Source organism: Chelonoidis abingdonii, chromosome 2, assembly GCF_003597395.2.
Source record: "Chelonoidis abingdonii isolate Lonesome George chromosome 2, CheloAbing_2.0, whole genome shotgun sequence".
NCBI lineage: Eukaryota > Metazoa > Chordata > Testudines > Testudinidae > Chelonoidis > Chelonoidis abingdonii.
The window spans coordinates 295,914,099-295,938,265 of record NC_133770.1 but is presented as its reverse complement, the minus strand read 5'-3'; the positions used below and the strand labels follow the sequence as shown (position 1 = coordinate 295,938,265).

Sequence of the window (24,167 nt, the reverse complement as noted above, 5' to 3'; positions counted from 1 at the left end):
GGAGAGGCATCACTTGGAAGTAACAGAGGAAGAGAAGGATCTCGGCGTATTGGTTGATCACAGGATGACTATGAGCCGCCAATGTGATATGGCTGTGAAAAAAGCTAATGTGGTCTTGGGATGCATCAGGTGAGGTATTTCCAGTAGAGATAAGGAGGTGTTAGTACCGTTATACAAGGTACTGGTAAGACCTCATCTGGAATATTGTGTGCAGTTTTGGTCTCTCATGTTTAAGAAGGATGAATTCAAACTGGAACAGATGCAGAGGAGGAATGGAAAACCTGTCATATGAAAGGAGACTCGAAGAGCTTGGCTTGTTTAGCCTTACCAAAAGAAGGCTGAGCGGAGATATTTATTCCTCTGATATATTTATAGAGAGCAGTCATACCAGGGAGGGAGAGGAATTATTTAAGCTCAGTACCAATGTGGACACAAGAACAAATGAATGTAAACTGGCTATCAGGAAGTTTAGACTTGAGATTAGATGAAGGTTTCAAACCATCAGAGGAGTGAAGTTCTGGAACAGCCTTCCAAGGGGAGCAGTGGGGGCAAAAGACATATCTGGCTTCAAGACTAAGCTTAATAAGTTTATGGAAGGGATGGTATAATGGGATAGCCTAATTTTGGCAATTAATTCGTCTTTGACTACTAGTGGTAAATATGACCAATGGCTTGTGATGGGATGTTAGATGGGGTGAGGTCTGAGTTACTACACAAAAATTTTTCCTGGGTGTCTGGCTGGTGAGTCTTGCCCACATGCTCAGGGTTTAGCTGATCACCATATTTGGGGTCGGGAAGGAATTTTCCTCCAGGGCAGATTGGCAGAAGCCCTGGGGATTTTTCACCTTCTTCTGCAGTGTGGGGCACAGATCACTTTCCGGAAGGTTCTCTGCACCTTGAAGTCTTTAAACCATGATTTGAGGACTTCAATAACTCAGACATAGGTTAGGGGTTTGTTACAGGAGTGGGTGGGTGAGATTCTGTGGCCTGCGTTGTGCAGGAGGTCAGACTAGATGATCGTAATGGTCCTTTCTGACCTTAAAGTCTGTGATTCAGTGATTACATTATACAGGAACGGGCAAATGTGAACAATATAAGTAACAACCCATTCGTTTTCATGAAGTTTAAACACCCATACACTCTTCTACATTTAACAATTCAGTCTATGCTAATAGCAAGTGAAGTGGCCTGTGGCTCTGGACTGACCTAGTCTGCCAGCGTCACACCCTGCTCCTTATAAATATTGGAAAAGACTTCTGGGAAGAGGAGATTACTGAAGGAAAACTCCATTTCTTTGTCCATTCCTTTTTTATTGGCCTGTTGGCTGACCATTTCTAGTCAAGTGGCATCTGTCACCGTAGCAGCTACCATCCTAAACATGTTTCAGAGCGGTAGCTGTGTTAATCTGTATCATCATCCTAAACATGTTTTTCTTTCAATCTATTGCAAGGATTTGTGATGCTGTATCCTTGTAAAATGCCTTTGTTTATGATTCTGACTGACATCATAGTCTGCTAAAATGCCAGTTGTCAGCTTGTTTTGCTGTGGCATTGCCTTCTCCACTCTGCGTGAGTGTGTGTCTGTAGCTTTTGCTGATTTATATGCACAAAATTTCAATCCATTTCTCCTGCACCATCCTTCTGTGATACCCGGAGAATGAAACACCCTATATGCAACTTTCAAAGAAATCACCAGAGCTACTAGGCAGGACAGATTGAATTACCCAAGTTATCTGGCCAAGATACGTGGCTTAAATCCTTCTGTTACGGAAAGCATTGTCAGATCTGGGATGATCACAAGCAGTTGGGAACTTGGTTTCATACCCTGTCAAAAAAACCACACCTTCAGCAGTGCAGCACTCTGTAACTTCATGTTGGAGCAGTAGTCTAGAATTGTCATAGGGACAAGAGTGTCCCCTACTGGAGTCAAAACATCACTTCCCTGCATTGCAACACAGATTTTTCTTGGAGATATCCCATCCACATGCAGTCCTGTCTTACTCCTACTTACCATGTGGGTGCTGACATAATCACGGTACATGGTGGGTACAACTGCAGACTCTTGCCTCCTCTGCAGTCTTGCATTTGCTAGAAAAAACAGTGAAGTGTATTTTATTGGCTGCCAGCTTTCGGAGTTCTGAGGAGAGCTCTCCCATCTCCCACACTGTTGTTCATCTCAATCTGACTGTCACTGCTATCGAGGCATACTTGCTTGTCACACAGTCATTATCTTTCCATTCACTCGTGACTCATCATAACACTGGAAGCCCTCCAACGCAGTGCTGGGGAAGGTAATCTCATGAATGATGTATTTTATCTTCTGGGGTCACACACTTTTCACTCATTTTTATAACTAACCTGTTATCCAATACACTTTTTGGTTATCAAGATGATACTTAAAGATTTTATTGAAGACATTCATAATTTAGAGACAGAAAAAAATTACCTAGGAACTTTGGTGATTCTCATTGAAATCCATCTTGCCTTATAACAAAAGGTTTAAGGATTTCTCTCTTTCTATTGGCCGGTGGGCTGATTTCTCTATGATATCACTTCCTGTTTATCACATGGGCAATACCAAAATAAGAAAACAAATCCTTTTTCGCGTTGCCATTATTAATATAGATTATTAAAAGGACATTTTAAAGGCATTCCAATGACGAGAGCATCAGTGAAACCTAGATATTAATTAATAAATGCCTTTAAAAATAAACAAAAAAACAGTGTTTCTTAATTTATGTTACCAATAAATGTTCAGATTATTAAAGCTTAAACACACAATCACTTGCCACCATTTTTGGTGCCTGTTTACATTTTGCATTTCCTTTAGTTTGGACTATGACTGTAGATTGGTTAGTTTCATGTACGGTTTCTCTGCATTGCTGCTGTGCTATAATATTTGGTTTGTAGACACTTCTGGGACTATTTCAGTGCAAACTATAAAACCTGTTTTTTAGTGAAGTTAAATATATACAGTCATGAAAATATTGTGGGGAACATTTTAAATCTCCCTTTTTCCACTGCCTAAGCTACTTCAGTGTTCCTATAAAAGGCAGGTTGAAACCACTCTAATGCATCTTTCTGTTATTTCTTTACAGCACAAAGAATGAAACGTGGATTAGGCATTCCCTGTTGCAAGGGTGGGCGATGGGAGTAGATATGGACATTTTGTAAGTGAAATGTGCATTTTCCATTTGGCTGATATATTTCAGTCAAAAAATGAATTGTCTTAAAACTCTCCTAATCTACTCCGAGTAAAAATGATTCAAATCGTTTGTGTTTTAAAACCTCTTAAACTGTGGCTTGGTAATAAATCAGAATTATGCAAAACCTTTAATATTTTCCTCCTCGCTGATTTAAAAAGTAGGAACATTCTTAATTATAAAATTACCCAGCTGAAACCAAAATTCCATGTTACCAAAATTAGAAGTTGCTTAATTCTACCACAATACTGCTAGGGCTACTTATTTTTCAGAACATTCATTATGGGAATCTCCAGTAGGAGCAGAGAAGTTATTTTACCTCTGTATTTGGCACTGGTGCAACCGCTGCTGGAATCCTGTGTCCAGTTCAGGTGTCCACAATTCAAGAAGGATGTTGATAAATTGGAGAGGGGTCCAAGAAAAGTCATGGGAATGATTAAAGGATTAGAAAGCGTGCCTTATTGTGATAAACTCAAGGAGCTCGATCTATTTAGCTTAAAGACGAGAAGGGTAAGGGGTGACTTGATTAGAATGTGGAAATAGCTACATGGGGGACAAATATTTAATAATGGGCTCCTCAGTCTAGCAGAGAAAGGTATAAAACAATCCAATGTCTGAAAGTTGAAGCTAGAGAGATTCAGACCAGAAATAAGACACATTTTTAACAGTGAGAGTAATTAACCATTGGACCAATTTACCAAGGGTTGCGATGGATTCTTCATTGTGGAGAATTTGTAAATCATGATTGGATGTTTTTCTAAATAATATGCACTAGGAATTATTTTGGGAGAAGTTTCATGGCCTGTGTTGTACAGGAGGTCAGATTAGATCATCACAATGTTTCTTTCTGGCCTTGGAATCTATGGATCCTATCTTCTTTCCTTCAGAGCTCAGTGCAAGACTCCTTTTTGGTAATATTCCTTTAGGAGCCTAGTTGTAGACAAGCTGCTCCTTGAAATGAGCAGTATAGTCTAGCATGTATAAATATGAAGAGAACTTGGAGCATGGTCCATCTACTGAATAATGTTAGATTAGCTACAATGATAATGGTTTCCTGGAACACACCTAAAATTATCTATTTTTTTGTGTGGTACATTGAGGGGCCAAGAGGTAAAGTGATCTATGGCAGAGCTGGGAAGAGAACGTAGGTGTCTTCATTCCTAGCCTTCTGCTCCAACTATTACTGCCCACTGATGAGATGAGATGGAGAGGGTATAACTTGCATTACATCCCTGGCAATAGCCATACCCTTCGAAAAGTTAAGGACAAACTGTAGAAATACAGAAATGGCATGATTATCGAATTATTCATGCACCTACACAGGTTGCTGTGCTCTTCTTGAGCAGCGGCTTATTAGCACGTATGCTAAAGAAGGAAACAAAAGAGAATAAAAACAAGTTAATTAAAAATAACACAAGGCAGGTCTGATTGAACCTTGATTACAATCTGAAAATGCATTTATATTAATATTTCCTTTTTTTATTCATAAGCCATTTCTTGTTGGTATGCAGAACTGTGTTCCTAAAGCTCAGTTCTGATTTGTTTACATGTGCTGAATTTCAAGGCAAGCTTTTTAACATGGGGAACACTGAGTCATTTTGAAATTGAACTGGACAAAGCACCCAAGGACATTCTTTATTTTGACCAGAGTATGGTCTTGATACCCTAAAAAGACTTCTCCATCTCTAAGCTGTGATTTGAGTTCAGTACAAGTGGATGACATGTAAAATCCACCCGCCCCAAACACTGCATTCTTGGGAAATGTTGCTCACTTCCTGGGTTGTATCCTATACCTTAAGGGCATGCTATCATATAATAAGGTTCTGGGAATGTGAGTGTATGTCACTATGAAGCCTGTTATGTCTATGGTGTGAGTGGAAAGCAATGGAAGAAGCTACACGCATGGTTGTGGGCATGGACAGCAGGCATAAGAGGCTTGGGAAGGCTAAGACTCCCCAAATGGGGCAAGAAATGCGGGCTGCGGCACACCTCTGGCGTGCCAGCTGTGGAACGCTACCACCAGAAGCTCCCAAGAAGTGGGGGATCCACCGGTGTCCGGAGCATGGCCCCACCCGTGCTCCTGCTCAGTCTCTTCCCCCGTGGCCCTGCCCCCTTCCGCTCTTCCCCCTGACGCCCTTCCCTCACTCTGCGTCTCCCCGCCCCCGCTGCCTCTTCCCCCCGCTGAGACTCCCCTTGCTCATGGTTCTCTGGGGGGTGGGGGGCAAGTGGTGCAAACGGCAGGTGCGGGTCCTCAGAGGAGGGGGCAGAGAGCAGTGAGCCACTAACGGGGGAGCCTTAGGGGAAGAGGTGGAGTGGGGGGTGGGGCCTCAGGGCAGAGTGGAGAAGAGACCGACTGGTGGTGGGGCCTTGAGGTGAAGCAGGAGGCAGGGCCATGGCCTGTGTGCCGGAGCCCCCCCTTCCAGGGAGCTTCCAGTGCTTGCGCCCAACCTCCCACATGTCAAGAGTCCTAGACTATTGTGGTAGCAGAAGAAACTCAACCAATCAGTATTCTTATTCTGTAACTAATTTGCATGCAGCAGTTTCATTGGTTGTATGTGGGAGACTGCACAGATTGTAGATTACTTGGTCCCAGGGCCATACCTTTGTGTCCACCTGCCACCCACACAAATCTCCCAAGACAACCCACTTCAACACAAATGAACACAACCACTTACACCACTACACAATCAGCAGTAACCCCAAACACACAGTCCGTCACTGCAGCACACACCCCTCTCTTGCCAGCTGCCCAAATCCCCACAACTCTCCCAGCATAACATAAACCACACACACAAATCAATTAGCCACCCATGTAGCAACAGAACTAGCACACTCCATAACCCCAAATGTCACTCTGAAGCCTAGAATGTCTGTTGTGTTGGTGTAAAGTAAAAACATGGCTGAGAGTTCTTTTTGTTTAGAATATCTCCCAGTTCTTCTTCAAGTGCTTGCTGTCTGGGTTGGATATTAGGAAACACTATTTCACTAGGAGGGTGGTGAAGCACTGGAGGGAGGTAGTGGAATCTCCATCCTTAGAGATTTTTAAGGCCTGGCTTGACAAAGCCCTGGCTGGGATGATTTAGTTGGGAATTGGTCCTGCTTTGAGTAGAAGGTTGGACTAGATGACCTCCTGAGGTCTCTTCCAACCCTATTCTTCTATGATTCTACGATTCACGTTGATTCCATTCTAGGTGTGCGAGCGCCCATGTGCGCGGTCGTTGGAGAGTTTTGCCATAGCGGTATCCATAGGGCCGGCAGTGGTGCCCCCTTCTGTGCTGTGCTCATGTGTCAGTATATCAGGCGCTGCTGGCACTAAGCCTTCTCAGTTCCTTCTTGCCGCCTGTGGTGGTTAGTCGGAGTGCCAGTTTCATCTCTTCTGACTTCGAGCCTTACAGCCTTATAAATAGTTGTTTATAGTAGTTAGTGTTAAGTAGTTGTTGAGTGTAGTTAGGAGTTAGAGTGTCAGCGGGGGACTTTGCCCCAGGTGGGGCATGCCTTGGTCTCTGGGGTTTAAGCCCTGTGCGGACTGTAACAGTTCTATGCCTGTAAGTGACCACCACAGCAGCTGCCTCAAGTGCCTGTGGGAATTACATGTGAAGGACAAGTGTCGTATTTGTAAAAATTTTCAACCCAGGACTCAGAAAGTGTGGGTTATTAGTTTGCGTGGTCTCCTCATGGAGGCTGGCTTTCATCCGGCTTCCGAACTGTCCCGCCAAGATTTACCTAGTACCTCAGCCTCAGTGTGCAGGGCACCCCCAGCACTGGCCTCCGCCCAGCACTTCTCACCAGAAAGAAAACAAAGAAGCACTGCTCCCCATCATCGAACAAGAAAGGCCATGGGGCATTGGGCAAAGGACCCAGTTCAGGCCCCCCTGCCACTCCAGAGCCACATAGAGGTGCCTTCCTGGTTGGGGCCCTTAGCTCCTTAAAGGATCCACCACCAACTTCTGGAATTGGTAGGGAACCCAAACTTCTGGCGGCATCGATACCTTTCCAAGCTCCCCCAGTGCTGAGAGAGCAGAGGCCTCCGCCGTGCCACGGGAAGTGGTAAAGGCTCCCTAGGAAGGCAAGCCATCCGCTAAACCCCTCAGGGGGACGTGGAGTGCTGCTGATCCCCCAAAACAAGGCAGCACTCTCCATCTCCACATCACAGATCTCCGGCGTTATGGCCCAGATCCTCTAGTGCGCACCCTCCCTTCTCCATTCTACTTGCACCTTTGCCCTCCTGCCGATCATCCTCTTGGCACAGATCCCCGGTTGCCTGCCCCATGGCTGCACTTCCTTTTGTGGTTCCGGTCCCCCCAGCCGTCGCCCTCTCGATATTGGCACTGATCCTCCCACTCCAAACACCGGACTCCGGCAACGATGCTCAGCAGGTAGACAAAGGTATCAACGACCCCACTGTAGTCACCGGAAGGGCAGTTCAGCCCTTCGCCATGACCCCACCGGCGCAATTGGGCACCTAATGCCAGGTCGACTTCTACGGCGCTGCCTTTGCAACTTGTCCAGGGGCCAGCGCAGTAGCCTTATTGGAGTGCATTGGGCATGCCGGTGGTGACGATTTTACCTTTGCACCACTCATCTGCCACCACTTTGGAGTAATAGTAGCGGCACCAGGCTCAGAGCATGAGACCCACTCAGAGGTCGGGGTAGAGCAGACAGTGCCCACCCTGAACCCCCCCCATCCCCCATAGGGGATGATGCCCCAGAGCCTTCCCTGGCGGTACAGTTGTCGTCCTCATCCCTGGACAAGGAGGTCATGGGACCCTTGAGGGCCATCCCACTGTACGATTTTAAAGAACATCAGGCCCTGCTTCAATGGGTGTCCGAGAACTTGGGCTTAGAGGTGGGAGGAGATGGTGAAGCAGGCAGATACCTTGTTTAATGTCCTCTCAGCCTCTACCCCTGCCCGTGTTGCACTAACAGTGCATGATGGGGTCCTGAAAATTGCCAAGGCCCTCTGGCAAACTCCATCATCGATCCCTCCACCTCCAAAAGGGCTGAAAAAAAGTACTTCACCCCGGCCAAAGGGTTTGAGTACCTTTATGCTCGCCCACCTCCAGGCTCGCTGGTTATCTCAATGAAACACTAGTTCACCTCCCAAAAATAAAGAGGCCAAAAGACTGGACCTTTTTGTGACAAAGATTTATTTGACAGTCAGCCTGCAATTCTGGGTGGTGAACCATCAGGCTCTCTTGGGTAGGTACAATTTTAATGTATGGAACTCCGTCCATAAATTCAAGGAGTCCCTTCCTCAAGGTCTGACCCAGAAATTTGGCACCCTAGTGGAGTAGGGCTCTGCGGTGGCTAGGTGCTCTCTCCAGATGGTGTGGGACGAGGTGGTCGCTTCGGTGATGGTCTTGAGGCACAGTTTCAGCCCGCTGGCCTGTCCCAAGAGATGCAGACCTTTACCCAGGGCCTTCTGTTCGATGGGAATGGACTCTTTGCGGAGCAGATGAATGCGAGGCTGTATGGGTAGAAGGACACTCCGCCCACTTTTCGCGCGCTGGGCAAGCATACGCCGCAGTCTGCGTGGAAGCAGTTCCAGCCACCTCGTTGCTAAGGCCTTGGAAGCCTCGTTAGGGGTCTGCAAGGAGATGGGATAGACATGAGCATTCTTCATCACTGCCCTTCCTCCTCCCGCTCACCTGTGCAGCCTGGCCAGGCAAAGCATCCTGTGGGCCAGAAGTGCTCATTTTGAAGGTGCGCTCGAGGGTGACGGTCTGCAATTCTCTGGATCCACCTTATTCTTTCCTCAACCATCTTCGGCCCTGCCATTTGGCCTAGTCGCAGGTCACCTCGGACCGCTGGGTGTTTGACATAGTATCTCGGGGCTATACCTTGCAATTTTCAATCACCCATCACTCCCACCCCGTCTCCTTGTCCCTCTTCAGGGACCCTTCTCATGAACAACTCCTTGTCTAAGAGGTTGAGAACTTCCTGAACCTGGGGGCAGTGGAGGAGATCCCTCGGGACATGAAGGCAAAAGGGCTCTATTCCCACTACTTCCTAATCCTGAAAGCAAAAGGGGGCCTCAGACTCATTCTGGGCACTCACACACCTAGAATGGATTGGATGTGAGCCACACATCTCAAAGAACAACAGTTACGAAAGGTCGGTAACCGTTTGTTTTCAGTCATTACTGGGATTTGTAGTCTGTTAGTGGACAATTTTTACGTTCTCGGCCACTTTTACACACATGACTTTCAAATTACACGCATGCGACAGCACTGCCTTTCAGCCACTGATGGATGTTGAAGCTTTTAATCAAATCTGCTCTGGTAGTTTGTTGTATTCAAAGCCTGGCTAAAAGAGTAATATTCTGGGGAAAAACCCCTTGCATTGATGCATCTTGTTTATTATATCTATAATTTATGTATTCCTTTCTTCTTCTTTTCTTCTTCTTTGTACTGTGGTAGCATCTAGGAGCCCCAGTCAAGTCTTAGATCCCAATTGCGCTATGCACTGCGTTAACAGAGAACAAAGAGATGCTCCTGTCTGCAACAGTTTACAATCTAAATAACACTTTGTGGGCTGTAATTATAATGAAAATGGTGCAGGGCAAACACAATTTTTGTTGGCTTTTTTCAAGGCAGACCGAAGTAATAAATAGACCATTTCTGACAGGTCTTTGTCTCCATCACTGGAGGTTTTTAAGAATGGGTTAGACAAGAGGTGGGCAAATCACGGGCTGAATCTGGCCCACAAGCTGTTTTAAGCCGGCCTGCAAGCTCCTGCTCGGGATTGAGCACCGGGGCAGGCCGGCGGCTCTCGCAGCTGCACTGCCCAGCAGGAGCTCGCAGCCCCACCACCCAGAGCGCTGGCGGCATGGTGAGTTGGGGCTGTGGAGGAGGGGGGACAGCAGGGGAGGGGCTTGGGGGCTAGCCTTCCGGGCTGGGGGCTAGCCTTCCAGGCTGGGAGCTCAAGGGCAAGGCAGGATGGTCCCGCAATCCAATGTGCATTGCAAGCTGCAGATACAAGAATCACTTCTACCACTGGTGAAATACATGGGGTGAAACAGACCAAATGCTGGTAAACATGAGAATGAGAGCTGTGAACTCCTGAGTTATTGCTTCTTCCAAGCTCTGATTCTGACTCCTTCCATGGCAAATCATTCCGCCAGTCCATGCCTACATGAGCATAATGTTTTTCTTCCTCATATAGGATAAATTAGCTAATGTATTTGGATGATGAGATCTGCACAGGGCCTTGCATTCAATCTATCTGAAAAGTCCATGTATAAAAGCTGCTATGTATGTGCTGTGGTTGTTTGTTTTTTAATATATTTAAAGGCTTTTGGTTTCTCTTGAAAACTTCACATGGAACATCCAGTTCTTAAATTTAAACAAATTTCATCTCCTTATTAAGACGTGGAAAATTAAGGGGGAAAAAAGGCAGTGAGATCAAATGGCAATGACTCTGGAATGGAACTGAAGTGACTTCGTTTCTGTTCTCAGCCCTGCCACTGCCCTCTTGTTAGACCTCACATTAGTCACTTCACCAATATCTCTTTCAACTCTCCCTCTTGTCTGTTTAGATTGTAAGCTCTTTGGGGCAGGGCCTGTCTCGCACTACGTGTTTGAAGAGTGTTAGCACAATGAGGCACTGATCTCGTTTGGGTCCTGTATGTGTTGTCGTAATACAAATAAACAATTGGAAATACTTTTAAAAAGAACCCCTCCCATCATTTTGGTGTGATCAATCAAAGCTAGGACTTTAATTCCACCATCTGCAGCAAAGTGAACTATTAAGCACTCAAATATCAGAGGGGTAGCCGTGTTAGTCTGGATCTGTAAAAGCAGCAAAGAGTCCTGTGGCACCTTATAGACTAACAGACATATTGGAGCATGAGCTTTCGTGGGTGAATACCCACTTCGCTGCTATTAAGCACTCACTATTTCCAGGGCTTTACAAATGCTTCGGATCACATTTTCAGGGGACTGTGATTCCATAAAATTGCATGCAAACACACTTTGCTCACTCATATTGGGTAGCTGGGTGCCGAAACACCTGGTTTGTATACACAGATGTGATTTCATGTGCAGTTTTGTGGGGAAATGTTCTGACGCTTGTTTGAAACTATGGAACAAAAATCACAAGCACTTGTGTTGGCTGCTGCTACTTTAGAAAATTGAGAAAATAGAAATAATTAATTGATGTTCTCCAAATGCGAGAAGCAAAAGTGGAAGCAATGGAGGGTTGGTTTTTTTCTTGATGCCTTCTAAGGGGATGATGGAAGCAAGTGAATGGAAAAGAAAAAAAAATGGAAACTAAAGTGGAGGAGAATTGATTTGCACATGTGTTTCTGCAACACTTGTACCAAAAACTCCATGCTGCCTTCAATATATCAGCTATAATTACAATTCACCTTTCCTCACTCCTGGCACTGAACTGTATTAGCATCAGGGCATGCAAAATATTTACTGCATATTGGCAACCTCATATTTTATCTAGGTGAATCGTAATATTTTAACACTAAGCTTTATGAAGTCTGAAACATATAATTTTTATTAGCCACAACTGTCTTTCATGTTCTTCCTCCCCTCTCTCTTCCTTTTTATGGCGTCAGTAAGTAGCTGAGCTCTGGAATCTCCATTTCACTTGGAAATGGGAATGTGTTCTTCTTAAATTGCTTTTTTCAATAGGGAGCTTATACTTGTTACTCTCGCAGTTGCATCCCTCCTGAACAGTCCCAGAGTAAGAATCGGTTGTTCACGTGTGGAAACTCTAAACTGCACCAGAGGTTTAAAGCTAAAATAGCAGCGCCTCTAAAATAAATAATGAAATTGCCATTGTGTTACCGTAGGAGATGTGGGGCTGCAGATGGGGCCAGGAACTATCAGCCAGGTTCTGGCCTGTTTACCAGATCAGCACTTCACGATACAGTGTACTTCTTATTAAGTTTGTGGCAGCTTTCTAGCTGATGTTACAGATGTTTTGTTCAGAGGTGGTTCCCTTTCTCCATTGTATATCTCAGGGTTCAGCATGTGTGTCTTGTTAGTCCTATTATAACTGTGTTTCTGATCTCATTTTCATAGTGTCTGAGCACCTTACAATCTTTAATATATTTATCCTCATAACTCGCCTCTGTGAGGCAGGGCAGTGCTATTATCCTCATTTTACAGGTGGGAACGTGACTTGCTAAAGGTCGCACAGGGAGTATGTAGCAGAGCAGGGAATTGAAGCCAGGTCTCCCAAGTAAGCACCCTAACTACTGGGCCATCCTTATGCTCTTCCTCAGGTCTTAACTTTCAGAACATTGCATCAGTCAATAGTGTATCTGCAAAGGTGTTTCTTCCCTCTTGCATTTTGTGATCTCCAGTATGCAGGCATGCGTTGCTCCCACATCTGATGGAATCATCCTAAATCCTGCTTTCTGGGCGATTCAGCATTTAAATCAGGGGCGGGCAAATTTTTTGGCCTGAGGGCTGCATCGGGTTTCGGAAATTGTGTGGAGGGCCAGTTAGGGGAGGAGGTCGTGGCCCGGCCCCCACCTACTATCTACCCCCCCCCGGTGCTCCTGCCCCATCCAACCCCCTCATTTCCTGATAGCCCCTCTGGGACCCCTGCCCCAGCCACACACCTCTGCTCCCTGTCCCCTGCCAACCCTGGACCACCGCCACCCCATCCAACCCGTCCTCTCATTCCTTACAGCCCTCTGGGACCGCTGCCCCATCCAACCACTCCTTCCTCCCTGTCCCCTGACTGCCCCCTGCTGTCCCATCCACCCCCCTTCCTGACTGCCCCCGGGAAATCCTGCCCCCATTCAACCCCCTGTTTCTCCCCTGACCACTGTCCACACCCCAAACCCCTGACCACCAGCCCAAACTCCTCTGCCCTCTATCCAGTCCCCTCTGCCCCTGCCCCCTTACCATGCTGCCTGGAGCACTAGTGGCTGGCGTCACTACAGCTGCGCTGCCTGGCTGGAGCTCGGCCACACTGCTGCCACTGCCGCTGCCGCCACCAAGCAGCACAGAGACCGGGGTCAGGCCAGGCTCTCCAGGTGCACTGTCCCAGGAGCTCTCAGCCCCACCGCCCAGAGCATTGTGCCGGCAGCGGGGCGAGCTGAGGCTGCAAGGGAGGGGGACAATAGGGGAGGGGCCAGGGGCTAGCCACCCAGGCTAGGAGCTCAGGGGCCGGGAAGGACGGTCCTGCGGGCCGGATGTGGCCCGTGGGCTGTAGTTTGCCCACCCCTGATTTAAATGGATCACTGTAAACTCCTGCTGGTTGAATTTACTTCTGCAGGATGGTCCCTCTACAGAAGCCCATGGACCACTCCAGTCCAGGCTGTTTGGGGAATTTCATGGAATCAGGACTGGTGCTGGGAGTTTTAGCACCCTAGGCGCACGGCAATTTCACCGCCCTGTGCCCTGGTCCCGTGGCTTCGGTGGAGCTGCCACAGTGGTGCCTGCGGAGGGTCCGCTGGTCCGCGTCTCCGGTGGAGCTCCCACAGTGGTGTCTGCGGCAGGTCCACCGGAGCCGCAGGAGCAGCCGACCCTCCGCAGGCACGACTGTGGCAGCTCCACCGGAGCCGCATGCCGCCCCCTCCGGCAAAATGCCGCCCACCAATAATCCTGGCGTCCTAGGCGATTGCCTAGGCTGCCTAAATGGAAGCGCTGGCCCTGCATGGAATACTAACTGTGTTTCAGTGAGTGCTGTTCTAGCTGAGGGTCTGTCAGCATTTTCACGTTCTGCACTAGGCTGTCTTTTACCAGTCATGCCTGTCCAAGTACATCTCAGTTTGCTTCGGTCCTGATTCAGTAATGAACTTAATCACGTACCTAACTATAAGTACACGAGTAACCCTATGCAGGGACCTTTCTGAATCAGGGACTGTATTGTAATGTCACCCACAGTTCTGATGCCCTCAGCAAAGAACTAAAAGGCTAATAATGCACTGTTAAAATTTTTGCCATTGACTTAATGGGAACTGGATCAGGGTGTGAATGAGCTAAATTTCTGGGGAGACGGTTAAGCATGACCTGATTACTTCCGTTTAGTAATCCCTGGTTTTTGCAAGTTAGAATGAAAATATGATGGAGAAGTTGAGGCGAATGACTTAGGAGGAAGGAATTAAAAAAAAATTAACCACGTACTTCTTAGTCAAATGTCAGCTAAAGTAAATCACAGAGATGCCTGTTCAAACTTGCTCCTACCCCTCCTTCCTGCTTTTGAAACTGTGAGGACATTGATGGGCTAGGGGTATTCATATAAATTTAAAGGTGGGAAATGGGAAAATTCTGATTCATACCAACTGGTGCCACCTTCTGCTCAGGGGCAGGTATGGGCACGTTCATTAATAACTGAGTAATAACAGAGGGGATTCAGGCAGGCCAGTAAGCGAGGGAGAGGTCACTAGGGGCTACAACACAGTTGATTGCTGCCAACTGGCTATCTGTTGGCTGCATTTGGGGGCAGGCACATGGCATCAGGAGCAGAAGGAAGATGAAAATCCCACCTGGGGAGACGGGGATGGAGAATCTGTTGGGGCCAGGAGATAGGGAAGGGCTTGCATGGGGAGATCAGTGTTTTTTTGGGGAGGAGCGTGAAATTAGTGGTTCAGCACCACATTTGGCCTTCATCCACGCTATGTCTTACACGTGTGGATGTGAGCCCATGTATGTATACACAAAGAGGCCTGTTAATCTGTAATCCAGTTCTGCAAAGTGACGTTGTAAGGAAGGCCTTGTGTTCATTTTTCGTTGGTTGCCTTTATCAAATACGCTCACTCTCTCTATAAAAAAAATTCCTTGCTAATTGCTGCTCCTTCAAACACTCTCTTGTTCAGCGTCAAGCTGGATTCTTACTTTCTCTCACCTGCCTGACTTCTTGAGAGGAACGTTGTGGCTTAGTTATGTTTATAAACTGCTTTGATGATTGAGGATCTGATTTTTCAGCCTAGCCTCAATTACTCAGATGGGTGCGTGTGGTTGTGTCGTGTCTCAGATAAAATAATAAATGCAACTGGGTGGGAGCCTAGTTTTACCACATATTTGTACAGCACCTAGCACAATAGGGCCTTGATTCTAAAAGAGTCTTATACAAATATTTAAATAAACCCCATGTTGCATGTGGCTACAATAAGGGAATCAGAGCTGAGATTTTCAGAGCCGCCATTGGAGCTGGATGTCGTATTCCCAATCATTTGCATGGGAATGTGGTCATCGAAATGCCTTAGGCAGCTCGGAAATGATCAGCCTACGTGCCTAAATGGAATCACTTGCCTCCAAGATAATTGTGGGTGAAAAACTACACTGCAGTTGTTTGTGCCTGCAAATTGTGGGCACGTGGAGAAAGGCAGCGTGTAAAAACCTGCCCCTGTAAATGCTCTGTCTCTGCTCCATAGCCTGTTGATGTCAGTGAAAGGATTCCCCGTTACCTCAGTGAGGTTGTATTTGGGCCTGTAATTGTTAGAACCAGTGTTTCACTTTCAACCCATTAACTTTCAGAGGTAACTGTGTGTTTGTTAAATATATACAACAACCACAGCAGAGTATGGGGACAAAGCTGTGATAAATGTCCCTCTATGGGGCATGCTGGTTCAGAGGATCTGCTCTGATGTTAGTCTCTTGCTAAGCAAGACACGGCGATACGCTGGCCAGATATATTCATATGTGCTCTCCTTCTTGTCTTGTTGCAGCCACCCAGATCGATCCCAACGAACTCCAGGAATTGTTTCAGGAAACTTCAGCCAACATCTTCCGAATTAACTCCAATGGTGCGTATAATGAAAGGCTTCCTAGTCAATTGTATGCGGCCCTGCTGATGACTTGTAAGCATGTATACAGCATTCAGCAAGCCCTGTTGTCAGGGAGCAGATATTAACGCATTTTTACTGCTGTGCCTCATGAGCTCCAGCACATGTACAATACACATTTCTTTATAAGATGTAAAAATATTCCCCCATATGTTGCATTAAATAGGCAGAGATATATTCCCTCCTTGCCGAGACTGCATCCTTTTCTATTTTTAATTATGTCATCTGTTACAATAAGGAATTAGAAGGCAGAAAGGTGGAACAAGCTACACTGCTTCTCTGAAGTGTTACGATGCTACAAAGTTCTGTCATATTAACTTGCAAAACAGCTACTATTTCCTTTATTCTTCCTTCTCTATCAAATGGGAATGTTCTTCCTGGTAATTCCCCATGTGTCCGTTTAGGATACTGCTTCCTAAGGGCCCAGTAGGTCAGGGTGCTGAGTGCCTCTTGAGAGGTGCTCAGGACCTTCAACACTCCCTGAAGTTACTAGGAGGTAGGTTGCAGCACCTTGTAAGATTCAACCGTAAGATAGTAAATGACAGAAGGAGGTTTTGATGGTGTTATCCGGACTGGTGATCTGCTAGGCCCCTCCAATCCTTGACTCTGGGAGCCAGCCTTACCCTGCTCTGCTGTGAGAACCTCACTCCTGGGCTGCTCACGCATAGCCTGTGGCAGGTAAACCGCTCCCAGCTACTTGCAAGTGAATGACACTAGCCAATATCTCCGGTCCCAGAAACAACCCTAGGAACCTCCATTTTGCAGTGTCCAATTATGCCCATTGGACACTGCAAGCTTATATAAGTTCAGCAATTTAACAAAGAAATCAATGTTTACCAGACTTTGACTCTGACACGCTTCAAACCAAACACATTGCTTCAGGTAGAATAAACAAACAGATTTATTAACTATAAAGATAGATTTTAAGTGATTATAAGTCAAAGCATAACAAGTCAGATCTGGTCAAATGAAATAAAAGCAGAACACATTCTAAGTTTATCTTAACACTTTCAGTGTCCTTACAAACCTAGATGCTTCTCACCACAGGCTGGGTGGTTACTTTTCAGTCAGGCTATCCCCTTTGATCAGTGTTTCAGTCGCTTGGTGGTGGTGCTGTCTGTAGATGTAGATGGGAGAGAGAGAGAGAGAGAGAACATGGCAAACTGTCTCTCCCTTTTATCATGTCGTTTCTTTCCTCTTGGCTTTGCGCCCCCCTTTCCCCCCCCCTCGAGTCAGGTGAGCAATACCTCATCACAGTCCCAAACTGCCCAAAGGAAGGGGTTGACTCTCTTGAGGGTCTAACAGATTCTTTTGTTGTTGCCTAAACCAGTGTCCATTGTTCCTGTGAGGCTGGGCTGGGTTTGTCCCATCCATGCCGTGATGAGGTGTGAACAACCTCTCTGTTCCTGGAGAGTTTTGCATGGGCTTGCTTTAAGCCATGAGGATAGATTTTCAGCCTCATAACTATATACATGCAATTATAACCTTATGATAACATGACTGTAACAATTACTATAATATCACTATAACAACCATAATCAGTGCATTTTGAGTCTTCTGAAGACATCCAACATGACAAACTTTGCATTGGATACCACACAGTCATTTTATAAAGATGAACATGGAGGTGCTGGGTGTTCCCCCGGGGTACAGAGCATCACAGAGGTGCTTTCTAATGCGGGGTGGGCAAACTTTTTGGCCTGAGGGCCACGTGGGGGTTGCAAAACTGTATGGAGGTCCGGATAGGGAAGTCTGTGCCTCCCCAAACAGCCTGGCCCCCGCCCCCTCCCACTTCCCGCCCTCTGAACGGCCCCTCAGAGCCCCCCATCCAATCCCCCCTCCTTTCACCTGATCCCTCTCCTGGACCCCCACCTCTAACCACCCCCAGGGCCCACCCCTACCAACCTCCCCTGTCCCTGACTGCCCTCCCCTATCCCACCCCCCCCGACAGGCCCCGGGCTCTCACGCCTACTCAACAGCCCTGTTCCCTGTCCCTGCTGCTTCCCCCAGAACCTCTGCCATCCAACCACCCTGCTCCCTGTCTCTGATTGCCATCGGACCCGCTCCCCCCCCTTAATCGCGGCCCGCACGCCGCCGTACGCCTGGCGGAGTGTAGGCCAGAGTGCTGAAGCTGGCAAGCTGAGGGAGAGGGGGACAGCAGGGAGGCGGGGTGCCTCCTGGTCGGAGTCAGGGCCGGGCAGGTGTCCTGTGGGCTGGATGTGGCCCGCGGGCCGTTAGTTGCCACCTCTCTTCTATTAGAGAGAAGTCTGCAATCAAGACTGCTGGCTTCTCTCCCCTGCCAGCAGTGATTGAACACATCGTAGAACTAAGTAGGTAGCAATACGATAAGTCACTACTAACTAAGTCAACTTCTAATTCAATTCTGCCTTTTCTCCAGACCTGCTGCGGACCTCAGCAAGGCTTTAATCTCTCTGAGTCTCAGGTTCCCCATCCGTAAACATGCACATACTGAACTGTCACCGAATAATAAAAAAGAGTTAACTTCATTAATAACAAGGATGAATAGTTATCCTGATTATAATAGTTAGGCAAATTAGTGTGTCATAGAGTCTGGGCAGAAGAGCCAGTACTCAGTAGTGACCCTTTGTGTATCCCAGGCCACCACAACCACCAGCATCCACACACAAGCCCAACAACAAGGAAAATAAGAACCACAGAGAGCAGTCTATTATGTGCCACGCAGAGACCAAGGTATATGTGAGACTGAGGAGCACCAGTGTTCTGGGACCTTGCAGTGGGCAGGCAATGATGAGTGAATATACCCAGATTATCCTGGCAAGTACTCACATGCCGCAGGGAAGCGAACCCCCTGAATGTTCATGCCAATCTCATAACAGAGGGAATTCCTTCTAACCTGCATATGCGATCAGTTAGATCCTGAGCATATTGAGCAATAACCAGCCAGCCAAGCACCGAGAGAGAGAGAGAATGCTCAGTGCGACCCCATCCAGTGTCCTACACCATCTGTGCCATCTCTGATGCTTCAGAGGAGAGATAAAAAACCTCCCAGAATGGCATTGCGGGAGGAGACTCCCTTCCTGACCCGTGCCAGTGCCTGCTGAAACTCTGAAGCTTAGCATTAGGAACGTAAGATGTAAAGGTGAAGTGCACCCAGGGCTGTCAAGCCCTGCCTCCAACCTCACCAGCACCCTGTCATGCAGTCACACTCATAGATTTGTCAGCTCCCTCTTAATTAATTACGTTTTTTCCTCCGCAACTCCTGTCCAGACCTCATCCTCTGAGGTTAGAATCTCTTCTATTTCCAGCCTGAATGTTGTTGAGGCAAAAATGTGCAAATAGCTTTGTAGCACGCTCTTGGACTTCTGCGAAGCGACACTGTGCCTTTGGGTCTCAAAGTTATAGAAGTCCCTGCTATAGAACGGAATTTCAACAATTTCACTTTGGCCAGGTCTACACTACAAAGTTTTATTGGCATACGGTGGCGAGGGTGTGAAAAAGCACAGGCCCTGGCCAACATAACTAGGCTGGCAATTCCCTGTGTAGATTCAAGTATGCCACAGAAGAGTGCTTCTGTTGGCACAGCTAATTGATATCTACATCAGGGGCTCTGCCAATTATGCTGTACCAGTATAGCTATAGCGAATCATCTGTAGTGTATACAAAGCATCTGTGATACATGTGTATGGGGGGAAGGGGACGATGAGGATCATGCACTTAGCCATTTGCAGATAGCACTGTGTTAGCCTATGTCGCAAAAAGAACAAGGAATACTTGTCACTCAGACTAACACAATTTATTTGACCCAAGCTTTCATGGCTACAGCCCACTTCATCAGATGCATAGAATGAACATATAGTAGAAAGATATAATATTAATAAGAGAACATGAAAAGGTGGAAGTTGCCACATACAATCTGACAAAGCCCTGGCTGGGAGGATTTAGTTGGAAATTGGTCCTGCTTTGAGCAGGGGGTTGGACTAGATGACCTCCTGAGGTTCCTTCCAACCCTGATATTCTATGATTCTATGATTCTAAGAGGCTAATTAATTAAGATGAGTTATTATCAGCAGGAGAAGAAAAAAACTTTTTGTAGTGATAATCAAGATGGCCTATTTTAGACAGTTGACAAGAAGGTGTGAGGATACTTAACATGGGGAAACAGATTGAATTTGTGTAATGACCCAGCCACTTCCAGTCTCTATTCAAACCCAAGTTAATGGTATCTAGTTTGCATATTAATTCAAGTTCAGCAGTTTCTTGTTGGAGTCTGTTTTTTAAACTTTTCTGTCACAAAATTGCCACCCGCAGGTCTGTAATTGAGTGACCAGGGAAGTTGAAGTGTTGTCCTACTGGTTTTGAATGTTATGATTCCTGATGTCAGATTTGTGTCTATTTATTCTTTTGCGTAGAGACTGTCCAGTTTGGCCAATGTACATGGCAGAGGGGCATTGCTGGCACACGATGGCATATATCACATTGATAGACGTGCAGGTGAACGAGCCCCTGATGGTGTGACTGATGTGATTAGGTCCTGTGATGGTGTCACGTGAATAGATATGTAGACAGAGTTGGCATCGGGCTTTGTTGCAAGGATAGGTTCCTGGGTTAGTGTTTTTGTTGTGTGGCAATAAGAAAGAATGGTTTCACTGCTAACCTTTGAGATGCTTTGTGGTGGCAATGGGATTCTTGCTGCTTTAGAGGAGATACTTCCAGGAAAACGCCAAGTGCTGCAGAAGGGAGTGAAATTCCTCAGAAAGAGTTCTGACACCATGACGCAGCATGGTCCTAGGGTTAGTCTTGCAGATTGAATATAGACCTCAGTTTCTGGCTGCTTATGGTCATTTAAGAATGTGTGACACTTCTCAAAAGAGATCAGGATTTATCACAAATATCCTTGTCCAATTTCATTTTGTATGTAACTACTAAATTCTTCCTGAACTTTCAAGTATTTATAGTACTCTTCACTTCTTGTTCTGAACTGTTGTTGTACGACGTTGTGTTCTCTGTCACAAGTGTCTGAGTCTCAGTGCTGTCTGAAATGATTTTTTTATTCCTCTACTGGAATAATAGTGCCAATACTTTATAAAACACGGTGTAAAACTGGAGAGGGTTCAGAGAAGAGCCTCAAGAATTGAGGACTGGAAAGATACAAAAGGCCTCTATTTATGTAGCTTATTGAGAAATTCAAGAGGTGACTTGATCACGATTTACAAATACCTACGAGGGGAGAAGATATCAGATAGTACAAGGCTCATTAATCTAGCAGACAAAAGCAGAACAAGATCCAGTTATTGGAAGTTGAAGCTAGACCAAATCAAACTTTAAAAATGAGGGTGACCAACCATTAGAACAGTTTGCTGAGAGGTATGATGGATGCGGCATCACTTGAAGTCTTTAAATCAGTATTTGATGTCTTTGTAAAATGCAGCTCTAGTTCAACTGCAAGATATAATCTTGATACAGGAACTGCAAGATGAAATTCTATGGCCTGTGTTACTCAGGAGGATGGACTGGATGATCGGAGTAGTTCATCCTGGCCCTAAAATCTATGAATTTATAATACTGTTAAAGCACTTGTGTATCCTTTGGAATGAAGAGATATCTATAAAATAGCTTATTGATGCTGTACTGGTCACTGATGTTGTTGCAGTTATTTTTGCCTTCTGTGATCAGTTGCCCTTACTGAGATTATGGACTGGCACTGACAGCACTGGGGCAGGCAGGCTGTTACAAAGATTGATGTGACCAGCAAGGGGAAAAAGTCCCGGCATGAGGTTGTGAAACAGCAAAATTAGGTAAAATGATGCAACAACAAGCTGGAAGGGGATCTGTGGATTAATTAGTGGCACTCAGCCTATTAGAACAACATATAGTGCTTTTCATCCATAGATTTCAAAGTGATTTACAAAGGAGGTCAGTATCACTTTACAGATGTGGAAACTGAGGCACAGGGCGGGAAAGCGACTTGCCCAAGGTTACCCAGCAGGCTAGTGGCAGAGCCACGAATAGGCAGGTCTTCTTAGTGCCAGCTCAGTATTTTATCCACAAGGCAACATTGTCTCCCTCTTGCATCACTCGCTCGTGTAGAGTTAGAGGATTTTGAATCATAGCTGTAGCCAGTGGCGATGATGCAATTTATATTCTGCTAGTTTGCTATCTCGCTGCTTAGAAATTGTGAGGCTACCTATCTAAGCAATACGTAGCACTAGACTAAACTTTTGGCTTGTTTAGGTGGCCTAGGTTTTTGAAGCCACGTTTTGGGCCCCTTCCCTGTGTTTTTGTGTCTGCTTTCCTCATTCCTCTTGATGTTTAGGAATTATCCTCTTTGTGGGTAGGGAGGTTTGCCTGATAGCTATTGGGTTTTGTGCTTGTGCCAGATTGTTTTTTAAATTTAAAGGTTATGAATGGCATTTAGCTGATTGGTGACTTTTGTAGGTACTTTTTTGAAAAGGAGTTTGTGTTCTTTTTTTATTGAGCAGCCCTTAGCTGCCACCTGGTAAATGCCTTATAAATAAATAAAATAAACATCACCGAGAAAAGGAATTGGTTCAGTAGATCATGGCTGAAGAACTAATCACTTAAGAATGCACTGGAGGAAGCAATCCTGCACTGGCCAGTTGGGGAATCTGAATGCTCTAGTAGGGCTCTTCTATATTAGATTCCTGTTACTTGCTTATTAATGACGTCACATGCAGTGTGCATCCCATTTCTTTGATCTAAGGGGCCGAGCAAAGGATTCTGCATTGTCCCAGAGGTGCTGTAAAATTTTGATTGCCGTTTTGGGGTCAGTTGCTTTTAAAGCTTCCAAGAGAATATATGGATATTCTGAGTTAGATCCCGAACTTACACAAATAAGCACAGTTCCTGTGACGTCAGTGGAGCTCTGCTGATTTATACCCACTGGGGATCTCTCTCACTGTGTTTAAATATCACATATGCTAATCAGTGGCATAGTGGTATAAGACTAAACTTCATATTCCCCAAAGGAGGAGTGGGTAAACTCCATGTACCCACATTTACCCTCAACTACACTATTGATGCTAAAGCTAGAAATGGCTTATGGGTCACCCAGCCCAAATGCCCTTGCACTGTGCAAAGAGCCTGTGACACTTTAAAAGCAACACCACTGTTTTGGGTCAAAAATTGGCCTTTCCATGGCACTGCACCTGATGTTAACATATTAATTGTCTCAAACAAATGTCTTTGCTCTAAAGAACACAATATCAAAGATCTATGCTGCTGTTACGCAGAACTCATGGAATATCAGCTCAGTCTGTCTTCCAAAGATCTCCCTAGTTTGGCAGTACGAAGACATTAAGGGGGTAGCCTTCACTCTGAATTGTCATGATTTTCTCTGCAGAAGTCAAAAACATATCATCATCATGATGAGCGACTTCTTCCCTGCTTGAATTATATACTTACCGGTAATCCATTCGAGTATATTTGAGAATGCGCAGGCCGCCTTGACTCATTCTGTTATCTGACGAGTTCATTATAGCAAGTACCATACTGTGTTTTGCTGCTGCGTTGAGTTCTTCTCTGAAGGTCTAATTGGCCTTGAAATATTTTTAGAAGTTGTCGTGTTTCATCTTGGAAATGGGCGATATATAGATTGCACTTAGATTGATTTGTTAAGAATGTGGATATAAAAAAAAAACCCAGGAGGAAATTATCATGTGTGGGAGACCTCTAGAAAGGTTAAACTCTGATGTTAGAGAAGCTAACGGACATTAGTGAAAACCCTCAATTTATCCTTTGGACCACTCTGTACATCACACAAAAAATAATTATTAGCTAAAGTGTAATGACTTTGGGGCTCTCATCTCATTGCATCTCCAAGTGCTTTACGAAGCACTGAGTGAGATGCTGGCGCTGAGGTGAATGTATAGACAAAGGCTGCAGCTGTTTATGTTCTCAAATTGTCCATACACCGCTGTGGATACTAGAACCTGTTTTGTAGAGATGAGGAAGCATTGGGCAAGATACCCAGGTGATCCTGTTACTATTGAGCACCTTTTAATTTCAACCTAGGGAAGCCCGAAGAAGGTGAGTAAAGGTGGGGAGTTGACCCTGGTTTACAGCAAAATCAAAAGACAAGTTGGGGGTATACAGACCCCTCACTACACAGGAAGGGGTTAAAGAGCAGCTGTGGGCTCAGACTGACACACCCCAATGTTCCTGTGAAGCATGCCAGACTTGGAGGAGGAGAAACTCAGTTCTGAAGGC

The 24,167-nt window shown here is 45.9% G+C and overlaps 1 protein-coding gene across 5 annotated transcripts in view; it reads left to right on the top strand.

Moving 5' to 3' along the window:
* Nucleotides 1-24,167, top strand: part of TSNARE1 (t-SNARE domain containing 1) — a 691,098-nt gene that overhangs the window by 417,687 nt on the left and 249,244 nt on the right. For all 5 annotated transcript variants that reach the window (XM_075063289.1, XM_075063290.1, XM_075063291.1 and 2 more), the window contains exon 4: nt 15,843-15,920. In XM_075063289.1, the coding sequence (XP_074919390.1) occupies nt 15,843-15,920 (78 nt within the window). The remainder of the gene's footprint in view (nt 1-15,842; nt 15,921-24,167) is intronic.